Source organism: Ovis canadensis, chromosome 11 (genome assembly GCF_042477335.2).
Source record: "Ovis canadensis isolate MfBH-ARS-UI-01 breed Bighorn chromosome 11, ARS-UI_OviCan_v2, whole genome shotgun sequence".
In the NCBI taxonomy this organism is placed as follows: Eukaryota; Metazoa; Chordata; class Mammalia; order Artiodactyla; family Bovidae; genus Ovis; species Ovis canadensis.
The window spans coordinates 49,778,705-49,790,396 of NC_091255.1; the positions used below are offsets into that span (position 1 = coordinate 49,778,705).

General features: G+C 41.2%; 2 protein-coding genes across 7 annotated transcripts; one reads left to right on the top strand and one right to left on the bottom strand.

The window, feature by feature from the left end:
* Positions 1–502: 502 nt before the first annotated feature.
* LOC138414729 (keratin-associated protein 4-7-like) lies at positions 503–1,144 on the bottom strand. Of its 3 annotated transcripts, XM_069542504.1 has the most exons (3): positions 1,008–1,144; positions 696–881; positions 503–632 (listed from the first exon to the last, which is right to left on the bottom strand). In XM_069542504.1, the coding sequence occupies exons 1-3, from the start codon at positions 1,142–1,144 to the stop codon at positions 503–505; spliced, it is 453 nt and encodes a 150-aa protein (XP_069398605.1). The 3 variants fall into 3 exon arrangements, with proteins under 3 accessions (XP_069398605.1, XP_069398604.1, XP_069398603.1); XM_069542503.1 differs by having other exon boundaries at positions 503–881; XM_069542502.1 differs by having other exon boundaries at positions 503–1,144.
* Positions 1,145–7,283: 6,139 nt separating this feature from the next.
* Positions 7,284–8,294, top strand: LOC138414730 (keratin-associated protein 9-2-like). 4 transcript variants are annotated; one of them, XM_069542507.1, is made up of 5 exons: positions 7,284–7,345; positions 7,418–7,453; positions 7,553–7,705; positions 7,895–8,155; positions 8,258–8,294. In XM_069542507.1, the coding sequence occupies exons 1-5, from the start codon at positions 7,284–7,286 to the stop codon at positions 8,292–8,294; spliced, it is 549 nt and encodes a 182-aa protein (XP_069398608.1). The 4 variants fall into 4 exon arrangements, with proteins under 4 accessions (XP_069398608.1, XP_069398607.1, XP_069398609.1 ...); XM_069542506.1 differs by lacking the exon at positions 7,418–7,453 and having other exon boundaries at positions 7,284–7,360; positions 7,532–7,705; XM_069542508.1 differs by having other exon boundaries at positions 7,418–7,588; positions 7,907–8,155.
* The last annotated feature ends 3,398 nt before the right edge of the window (positions 8,295–11,692 follow it).

The window sequence follows — 11,692 nt, forward strand, 5'->3', positions numbered from 1 at the left end:
TTGGTAAGCCTGATAAAGTTGTATTAATATGTTGAATACCATTTCCCAGGAAAAGAGGACAATCATTATAAAGCAGCAAACACAAGAACATTGTATGGGCCAGGAAAGTGGATCTTTATTCAGAAGAAGAAACAAGATACAAAAATATCACTGTAAAAGCATTATAGGATGTAGCCCCCAGACTTTCAAATCTGAGGCTGTGACACCAGGGCCCCTATAGGCCCTGTGGGAATTTTCATGTTTGAGACTGGAAGACCCAATACCCCCAAATCAAAAGGTCAAGTATAGAACTGGGGCAACTCTGCTAATTTATTTCTATAAATACCACCTAGTTTCATTTGCTAGTAAGGAAAAGGCCAACAAAGGAGAGAGTCTGGCCTGAGGCCAGGATGTGGACACACAAACTATGGGAATGGCCTCTCCTCTGGTGTCTGTGTGATGCATGGAGTCTGCTTCTGTGATAAGATGGATAAAGAGGAGAGAGTGGGTTCAGAGAGGTGGCTCAGCAGCAAGAGGAGGGACAGCACACGGGGCGGGGGCAGGTGGAGATGACACAGGTGGGGCGATAGCAAGTGGTGTGGCAGGAGACCCGGCCACACACTGGGCGCAGGCAGCAGCTCGGGCGGCAGCAGCTGGAGCCACAGCAAGAGGGGCGGCGGCAGCTGGAGATGCGGGGGCAGCTGGGCTGGCAGCACACAGACTCGCAACACTGGGGCCTGCAGCTGGAGATGCAGCATGTAGGCCTGCAGCAGCTGGAGCCACAGCTGGACCCACAGCTGGAGGGGCGGTAGCAGCTAGAGATACAGCAGGTGGGGCGAGGGCAGGTGGGCTGGCAGCACACAGGCTGGCAGCACTGGGGCCTGCAGCAGCTGGAGATGCAGCTGGTTGGTCTGTAGCAGCTGGAACCACAGCTGGAAACACAGCAGGAGGGGCGGTAGCAGCTAGAGATGCAGCAGGTGGGGCGAGGGCAGGTGGGCTGGCAGCAGATGGGGCGGCAGCAGCTGGACACACCGCAGCTGGGGCGGTAACAGGTGGTCCTGCAGCAGGTGGTCTGGCAGCAGCTGGGGCGACAGCAGGTCTCCTGGCAGAGACTTCGGCCACAGCTCTGATCAGAGCAGACGGAGCCACAACAGGAGCTGACCATGGTGTCAGAGGGTGGAGGTTCTGGGTGAGTTTCTAGGAGAGTGAGTTTCTCAAATTTGGAAGTTTCTCTTACACATCTCCTCTTTTATACCCAGCTGAGGGATTTCTGTGATTATGAAGAGACTAGTTCCTCCTTTTGGTTTATATGACTAAAATGCAATTAGTAAGTCATATGTGTTTTTCTAGTAAAATCTGGCAATATATAGAAAATAATCATTTCCCTTTTCTCAAGTTCCCCAGTGTTCTCACATGAATCACCTCTTCTGTTTCTTCTTTAGTTTGTAAGGTTACAAGACTTCAGTCCCTGGGTATCATGTGACATTGGTGGGCCTCTGTTCCTTGTTTATTTCTCACCTTGATATGATTTTGGGGGAGTTTCTGAGGATATTAGGATCTCTAGTGGAAATTTCACATTTCAATCAGATGGCATATTTGTCGAGAAAATGGAAGCAAGCTCTACTTTTTGAATGTGACAAAACTTATGATTCATTGTGTGTATTCTGGATGGTCACTGAGCTAATGACATTCCAAACTGTGTTATTTCTCATCACCCTGATGGACTTGGAAACAGTTAGCTGTGACTCAGTGTTTTTAAGTAGCAAACAGTCATCGGAGATTAATCAGAAATGTCTTTGATCTTCAGACGTGTCTTCTAGGCTAGGGTACAGTAATTGACACAATAGTTTTGAATCAAAATATGTCGTAGTTATGCTTTGTGGACATTTTACTAAAATCTTTTTCAAATATTCTGAGCTAAAATGCCTAGCAGTTTTTGTAGTATTACTTATGCTTAAGATATTCTTAGATGCATTAAGAGGAATATAAACAACATTCATTATCTTACTGTACTTATGTAGAACTTGCATCCATAAAGAGCTTTATAACCAAAACCAGATATGATTAGGCTGCTAAATTAGAGGTCTCTTTAGTGCCACAGACATTTAAAGAAAAACATCATTCTAGGAAAGAGAAGGCAATCTTCTTGATATTCCCTCTTCCTGCAAAATCTTGTGAGTTCAGCATTCTCCTAGTGACCTTTTACCAGTGAGTTCAGCTGCCATCTTCCTCCAAAATCTTCCCTGATGCCACAAAAAGTCAAGTCCTTCCTCTGCTGCACTTCTGCTGTGCTTTGTGTATTCGTGGGCTCTATCATATAATTCTCCACCAGAGATGCACTTATGTATCTGGCTCACTCTAGAATATAAACTCCATTTGTATGAAGACTCCGATTTACTCATCTTCATATCTTCAGGGACTGAAATGGGTTGAGTTTTTGATAAAGGAGATGTCTGTGTAATGACTGAAGATTTTGTCTAGACCATCCAAGAAGACACACTGACCTTGAAAACATGTGTTATTCATATAGATGGACAGAAGGGGGATTTAAAAGAAGGAGCTACACATGTATACCTGTGGCAGATTCATGTTGATGCATGGCAAAACCAATACAATATTGTAAAGTAATTAACCTACAATTAAAATAAATAAATTTATATTAAAAAAATAAAAGGATTACTTCACTCTGTATAATCGGCTCCAGTTTCATCCATCTCATCAGAACTGATTCAAATGAATTTCTTTTTACGGCTGAGTAATACTCCATTGTGTATATGTACCACAGCTTTCGTATCCATTCATCTGCTGATGGACATCTAGGTTGTTTCCATGTCCTGGCTATTATAAACAGTGCTGCGATGAACATTGGGGTACATGTGCCTCTTTCAATTCTGGTTTCCTCGGTGTGTATGCCCAGAAGTGGGATTGCTGGGTCATAAGGTAGTTCTATTTGCAATTTTTTAAGGAATCTCCACACTGTTCTCCATAGTGGCTGTACTAGTTTGCATTCCCACCAACAGTGTAGGAGCGTTCCCTTTTCTCCACACCCTCTCCAGCATTTATTGCTTGCAGATTTTTGGATCGCAGACATTCTGACCGGTGTGAAGTGGTACCTCATTGTGGTTTTGATTTGCATTTCTCTAATAATGAGTGATGTTCTCCAAAGAAGACATACTGATGGCTAACAAACACATGAAAAGATGCTCCAGGGGATCTTTTGGACCCAGGGATTGAAGCTGCATCTCCTGTGGTTCCTGTATCGCAGGCAGATTCTTTACCACTGAGTCACCTGAGAGTGCATATAAATATCAATTACACCTAAGTTGATAATGGTTCTACTCACATTCTCTATTTCCTTATTTTTCTCCTTCAAATGACCATTCTAAAATAAATAAATTAAATAAAATAGGGTGTTAAAGTCTCTGCTATAACTGTGGTTTTATAAATTTTAACTATGTATAAAAGGTTTTTTGCACTTAGTTTCAACATAGCTCGAAAGCATTTATGATAAAAAGAAAGTTACAATTTATATAGACATAAATTCATATACAGTAAGAAGTCACAAAGTGAAGACAAGAACAGGTGTTAGAGATTTTGATCTAATTGGGCCACAGTTCTACAGCCATTTGTTTGTTTGGAGATGGTTGGTATTCTGCCTGAAGGCAGGAAGACAGCTAGGAAATACCCCTCCTCCTTAGAATGATCAAAATGTGTTTTGAGGAAGTAGTTTTAAAATCATAATTACATTATACGATTACTCACACTCTACTTCCTTCTGATTCACTCCATCACTTTGTCTTATGCAGTTGTAAATTATACACTATCCCGTGAATTTTCATACATGACACGTTTTATTTCTAAGAATCAATCTCTATACTTTACCTGTCTTCAACAGAATGATTTCTCTTTCTCGTCAACATCGCCAATACACTCTGCCTGACATGTGTCTTCCTTTTGAATCCAAGATTTCATTGTGAGTTACATTGTGATGGGAATTGGTTCACATTTGACTTAATGCTTTCCAAAAGGACCTTGCAGAGTGGTCCTGTAGTAAAAAGGAAGCTCTTGTTTTCTCTCAATAAACTTGCAGGCAAGGAGAGGAATCTACTTTTGGCAGTGGGGGGCGGAGTCATTATTTAGCATTTTCTCTAATACAGGGTTTGATTGCTATGTAAAGTCAGTTTTCTTTGTTCACATGACAGAAATACAAGTTTATCTCCAGTTCATGATCAACACTAACAAAATAAAGGGCCAAAAATGTTTCTGATACCAAATGTTTATGGCCACGTAGTTGTTCCATCACACAGAACTCACTGCAAAGGCCAGGTCATGCACAGCAGTCGTGAGATTAGGAGCTTGTCCCCATGAACTAGAGTAGACATTTGATCATCTGCCTGAATGTCAAGGTAATAGGCACAGAATCTGGAGAGTCTCTGTGGTACTCAGTTTAAACTGCTTCTTTTAAAACAGTTTTTTGGTGGCACGATCAATGGGATGGACAAACACAGCGACAGATCAGAGCCAGTCCAGATGCTGTGGTCAAAAGAAATGAAAAAAAAAAAGATGAATACACTGGAATACTGGTGGTTGACTCGGGGCTGGGGTGAGGAATGAAGTTCAACAACAAGAAAATCCTTAATGTTGGGAGACACCAGGCAGTCTGGCAGCAGTCTGGGCAGCAGCTGGGCCCCAGCTCCACAGCTGGGGACACAGCAACTGGAACTGTCGCAACAGGGGGTAGCAACAACTTGAGATGCAGCTGCTGGATGCATGGCAGCTGGGGTGACAGCAGGTGGTCTGGCAGCAGCTGGGGTGGCAGCAGGTCTCCTGGCAGAGACTTTGGCCACAGCCCTGGTCAGAGCAGATGGAGCTACAACAGGAGCTGACCATGGTGTCAGAGGGTGTGGGTTCTGGGTTTCCAGGAGAGTGAGGTTTTCCCAAATCCTGCTGTATACCCTGATGAGGAGATGTCACCATCATGCCCTAGATTATTTTCTAGCTGCTGTTTATCATGTTTAATGGGAAATTATCAGACATTTTGAAGCGGCATCTGGTTAGCTTTGGTATTTAAAGAGTATGCTTACTTATCTTTATTTAATCATTTATGCCTGAAAAGGAGCATTTGCCTTTCTTTTCTTATTTTATCTTCATCCCATCTGCTCCCTCTTATACTTTCCAAAATGTGTTATTTGATACTCTGAACATTATCATTCTTTAGCCTTAATGACGTGTAACTTCTTGTACCCAAAACAGACACACAATAACAATTCTTGCTATTTGGACAATACTTAGATCCAAATATGGATAAGCTAATGCACCAAAATTCAGACCTCAATATACTATAGCAAAGTGGCTGGTGGCAAAATCAGCATATAACACACTCATAACTTATGAAGAAGCTAAGCAATATAACTGGATTTAAGGCACATGGCTTCAGATTGTTTAAAATAAAAGTGGTCACTGTTTCAAACCAACATCCCAACATCCCAATTACTCAGCCCTATTACAAATTACTGCTAGTTCAAGTTCCAAGCTAGTAAACGTGGAGTTCTCCTTTATTCAAGTGAGTCCATGTTGATTCCCATTGTTTAAGAGCCATTCTCAGGACAGAGGCGCAGAAGGGAAAGATAATATTCAACCCATCCCACTCCTGCTATGATTCCATTCTGACTGAATGAACAGCAGCAGATTATTTGACTGGATGAACTGGTAGTGCTATTACCCATATACTGGATCTACTAACCGGGGGTTTATACAACTTTGCCACCAAGACCAGGATGCCCAGCAGCAGAGGCATCAGAAATCCATAATTGCAGTTAAGTCAGAGCCAATGAAGTATCAGGAGCCACAGTGTTAATCAGTGAAATAAATGTGCTCTTTCTTTCAAAATGTTACGAATATGGAAATTGCTAAGTATCCAAAATATTATGCTTTGTTCCACTGAGTCATTGTTGTCCCTTTTGTTCCTGCATGTATAATTTATTGACATTTGTATATTTTACTGGCTTATAACATTGAGTTTTGCTTGTAACATATTATATTTAGATTTCTGTATACACTACGGAATGATCATCATCAAAGGTATGGTTTCCTTCACCATACATTTGTCCACCTTTACCCACTTTGCCATCCTCCATAGCCTTTCTTTGAAACTACAATTCAAAGAAAAATATTTTAGTTGTCAAATTAACAGCTTTGAAACGTTTCCCTTTGCTGTTAAATATATTAATAAAGATAGCGTCCCCAGATCAAGTTTGTTATCGGGTCTGTCAACAGATTTGGAGTTAAGCAAGGAAAGATAATGTTTAATATAGTGAGTTCAGTTCAATTTAGTTCGGTTGCTCAGTCATGTCCCACTCTTTGCGACCTCATGAACTGCAGCACACCAGGCTTCCCTGTCCATCAACTCCCAGAGTTTTCTCAAACTCATGTCCATTGAGTCAGTGATGCCATCCAACCGTCTCATCCTCTGTCATCCCCTTCTCCTCCTGCCCTTGATCTTTCCCAGCATAAGGGTCTTTTCAAGTGAGTCAGCTCTTTGCATCAGGTGGCCAAAATATTGGAGTTTCAGCTTCAACATCAGTCCTTCTAATGAACATCCAGGACTGATCTCCTTTAGGATGGACTAGCTGGATCTCCTTGCAGCCCAAGAGACTCTCAAGAGTCTTTTCCAACACCACAGTTCAAAAGAATTAATTCTTCTGTGCTCAGTCTCTTTTTTTTAGGAAATGAGATACCAAGTGGAAAAGCTTCCTACTCATAGATTTATCAATCATTGAATTTTGTGTGGAATAGATGAAAGCCTTGTTAAAAAGTAACTTTAATTCAGAATGTATTAAAATATGAGTTGAATTCATCACTTTTATTTCACCTATCTTGAGGGGTGAATCCCAATATAAGCAGCTCCAAGAGGAAAATGTAGGTGGGGACAACGGCTCTGAAATTTTCTACAAATTATCCTCAACTGACTGGTGACAAAAGGATGAATTCTGTCTTGAGAAATGATGATTCACACTTAAATAAGGGTATGGATGTTGATGGTTTCTCCCGTTTCTGGAAATAAGTTCCTATGGTTTAATATTAACTAGGAGAATAATCCTATTTTCAGAACAGTTAGGGAACATATCCTCCTTAGGCAATTTTCCATGGATCATGAAAAAAGTTATAAATAATAACAAGGAAAATTCTGTTCATTGGTCCTAAATTTGGGAACCGGAGTATAAAAGGTCTGGTAGAGAAGAAGAGGTATTCAGATTCTGAGAAATTTGTCTCTGCTCAGAAGCCACCCCTCCACACCTGACACCATGACCCATTCCTGCTGCTCCCCTTGCTGTCAACCTACCTGCTGCAGGACCACCTGCTGCCGGCCCACCTGCTGTGAGTCCAGCTGCTGTCGGCCCTGCTGCCCCCCAACTTGCTGTCAAACCACCTGTTGCAGGACCACTTGCTGCAAACCTACTTGTGTGACCACCTGCTGTCAGCCCACCTGTGGTGGGCCCAGCTGCTGCCAGCCTTGCTGTCTCCCTGCCTGCTGTCAGACCACGTGCTGCAGGACCACCTGCCTCAAGCCTATTTGTTCGACCACCTGCTGCCAGCCCACCTGCTGTGAGTCCAGCTGCTGTCAGCCTTGCTGCCCCCCAACTTGCTATCAGACTAGTGAAAACACCTGCTGTAGGACCACCTGCTACAAACCTACCTGTGTGACCACTTGCTGCCAGCCCATCTGCAGTGGGTCCAGCTGCTGCCAGCCTTGCTGCCACCCTGTCTGTCAGACCACCAGCTGCAGGACCACCTGTCTCAAGCCTATTTGTGCGACCACCTGCTGCCAGCCCACCTGCTGTGAGTCCAGCTGCTGTCAGCCCTCCTGCCCCCAAACTTGCTGTCAAATCACTGAAACCACCTGCTGCAAACCTACTTGTGTGACCAGCTGCTGTCAGCCCACCTGCTGTGGATCCAGCAGCTGTGGACAACCCTGCGGTGGTTCTAACTGCTGTCAGCCAGCTTCCTGTGCACCCGTGTACTGCCATAGAACCTGCTACCACCCCACATGCTGCTGCCTGCCTGGGTGCCAAGACCAGAGCTGTGGATCCAGCTGCTGCCAGCCTTGCAGCCACCCTGTCTGCTGTCAGACCACCTGCTGCAGACCTACTTGTGTGACCATCTGCTGCCAGCCCACGTGCTTTGGGTCCAGCAGTTGTGGACAAATATGCAGCAGATCCAGCTGCTGCCAGCCTTGCTGCCACCCTGTCTGCTGTAGGACCACCTGCTGCCACCCCAGCTGTGTGTCCACCTGCTGCCAGCCTTCCTGCTGCTGAAAATCTCACCGAAGAACCACCATCTCACAAATCAACCTTGCTGTTCCTAGGACAAATTCACTTCCAAATGATGCTGAAAGCCAGCAGTCTATTACCAATTTTTTTTTTCTTGTTCATCTGCCTATATAAAAGCTTATGAATCAGCTTGATGGAATTTAGAGGACCTCACCCTGATTCTCCCCTTCTTATCTGAGTGGGTGATGTGCCAGCTTCCTGCATCATTATAATGGAGCATCTTGGCTTTGACTTTGAAATCTAGATCTTCACCTTCTCTCTACATGTATTTTTGGGGAAAAATCCTCATGACTTTTTCTTTAGTTTCTGATACTTATCTTCATAACAGTCTCCATAATCATGTATCTTTTCAATATACTGATTATTTTTATATCTAACTTTATTCTTTTTCATAATCACTTTGAGTTGTCTCTCTAGATGCAGGGAATTTTTTTCTAAATAAATCTTGTGCCACTATTCATCCCATACTGTGTTTTTGGTTATGATACAGCATCAGGAGAAAGAAACAGCAACTTACTCCAAAGTAGTCTTGCCTGGGAAATCCCATAGACAGAGGAGCCTGGAGGGTTATAGTCCATGGAGTCGCAAAAGGGTCAGACCTGACTTGGCCACTAAACAACAACAGAATTCATGATGTAAGGCTGAGCTCATACAATCCCCCACAAATTATTTTTTCCATTTCTCATGTGAGAAAATCTTCAACTTGATAAACTGTCTCAAAGTGAACGCATGCCACTATTATCAGGTTAAGAAACAGAACTTAAGCCCAACCCTTTCAAATATAACTCTCAATAGTACAGAATCGGTCACTTTCCTTTTATATTATGATTGTCACGCTCATCCATGTCATTTTCGGGTAGTTCATTCATTCTCCTTGCTGTATAGTCATCCAGTGATTGAATATGACACATTTTATTTATTTACTGTTGATATATATGTGGGTTGGTTGCAGTTTGGGGATAATAAAAGTAATGTTGTTATGAACTGGTCCTCTGGTGCACATAGATAAACATTTCTGTTGGATAAATATCTACAAGTAGAACTGCTTGGTCAAAGTGTTTATACTGTCCTCTGTAGAGGTCTTTCCCACTTTTATTATATTTCTTCTTTTAGTTACTCGATAGTTTATGCTATTATAGAGTACAACTTAAAATTTTAATTTCTCAGTATTTCTGACATATATAAGAGTAGTTAATTTATGTATGCTGATATTATAACCAAACTTCCTAATTATTTCTAAATGTTTACCAATCGATGGGCTTAAAAAAATCTTTTTTACATACATAGTCATATCAACTGCAGTTGACAGGATTTCCCCTCTAAAGTTGAACTTACAGACATAAATAGGACTAGAACCAATTTATACAAAGGCACTTTAGAGAGAAAATGTGATATCAAGACTAGCAGAATTTCCTCAAGCTTGCAGGGGATTTGAAAAATGAATGTGTGTTTCTTCAGTGGGGATGGGACAGCTGGCTATGGAAGGTCAGAGTCAGGAGAGGCACACATACAAGGTTTGGCAGTGCACAGGCACGAGGGGCCCTCCTCCTGAGTCTTCCAGCCCCTTAGGAAAGACCACGTGTTTGACATGAGTGCATGGGATACTATTCAACAGTTTGTTGTTCCTAATACTTATTTTGATTCTTTGCTCTCATAAAAGGAACTTCTAGTTGCTGTTTGACTTTCCCTTTAGATACTCCTGCACAGAGAAATGACGGGTCTAATAGACTGTCCAAACTGTCGTCATTACAGTTATGATTGTGGTTAATGCGTGTGTGTGTGCACGTGTGCTCAGTTGTGTCCAGCTCTCTGCAGCCCCATGGACTACAGCCTTCTAGCTCCTCTGCCCATGGCATTTTCCAGGCAAGAACCCTGGAGTAGACTGCCTTTTTCTTCTCCAAGGGATCTTCCTGACTCAGGGACTGAACCCAGGTCTCTTGTGTCTCCTGCATTGGCAAGTGGGTTTTTTACTAGTTGAGCCACCAGGGAAGCCCAATTGTGATGAATAAATTGGCATTAGTCTATGGAATGAATAAAATTATTATGCCTCAAGAGGGGTACATGAATCAGAGCAGATTTCTGAGTTTGCAAGAATCAGTTCAGAGACTTCTTTGGAGCATAATATATTTTGCAAGAAGTTACTTAATTCTTTCTACTCTGTCATCACATTCTTAGGCCAAAGAACAATTTTCTTTAGAGGATATTCTTTCTCACACTGGATGCTTACAAATATTTGATGAAGACGAATGCATGAGTGGCTGGACAACACCCAAGGCCAAAAAGAAAAAAACCCTCTGCATTCTAAATTGCAGCTATAAAATCCTTCCAGCACCCAAATATTATATATATATATATGATATATATATATATCATATATATATAGTTTGCAATTTGAGACAATTGAAAAAGTAAAGATGTTAAACTAGTTTAACTAAAAATGTTTTTGCATGTTTTTTGATAAATATATAAATAAATATTACATATAAATATACATTTACTTACATAATTTTATATATTTGTATTTTTGTTGCAAAACACTAATTATAGAATTGCTTATGAAATTTTGTAGTCAAAATGTTTATGCTATTGGATAACCTAAATATATTAATGTAATGCAAATATTTACAGACCTAATGAAGAAGTAGACAAGTATATGGTAATAGTTGAGGACATTAATAGTCCACTCGAGGACATTAATTTCACCACTGGACAGATCATCCAGACCAAAAAATACACAGGGGAATATTGGCCTTAAATGACACCATATACAAATCCATCTTGACAGACATATATAGAATACAGCTTTCAAGGGCAACATAATACATATTCTTCTCAAACACACACTTTACATTCTTCAGGATAGATTATATGTTGGCTCACTAAACAAACTTGTAGTAAGTTAAAAAAGATTGAAACTATATAAAGTATACTTTGAAACCACAGTAGTATCCAACATTAGAAAGAAAACTGGAAATTCACAATGTGGAGATTCAATAAAATGCAACTGAACAACCGATGAATCAAAGAAGAAACCAAAAGAGAAATTTTAAAATACCTTGAGACAAATGATAATGGAATTACAGCATACCAAAACGTATGGGGTGCAGAAACAGAAGTTCTAAAAGATAAGCTCATAGCAATGAATGCTTGAGAAACAAAAAAATTTCAAATAAACTGCCTAAGTTTACACTCAAGGAACTAGATAAAGAAGAACAAAGGAAGTCCCAAGTGAGCAGAAGCAAGGAAATAAAGATCATAGTGGAAATAAATGAAACAGAGACTAAAAAAGGGAAAATAATAGGAGAGAAGATCAACAAAACTAAAAGCTGTTTTTATTTTAAAAAGGTAAGCAACTTAAAAACTTTAGCTAGACTCACTAAGAA

What these genes read in the sequence shown, in the direction of transcription:
- LOC138414730 (XM_069542505.1), top strand. Translation starts at nt 7,284, where the DNA reads ATGACCCATTCCTGCTGCTCCCCTTGCTGTCAACCTACCTGCTGCAGG. An exon ending in CCTGTCTGCTGTCAGACCAC is followed by an intron (nt 8,114 to 8,227) that starts CTGCTGCAGACC and finishes CTGCCACCCTGT; the next exon opens with CTGCTGTAGGACCACCTGCT.
- LOC138414729 (XM_069542502.1), bottom strand. Translation starts at nt 1,144, where the DNA reads ATGGTCAGCTCCTGTTGTGGCTCCGTCTGCTCTGATCAGAGCTGTGGC.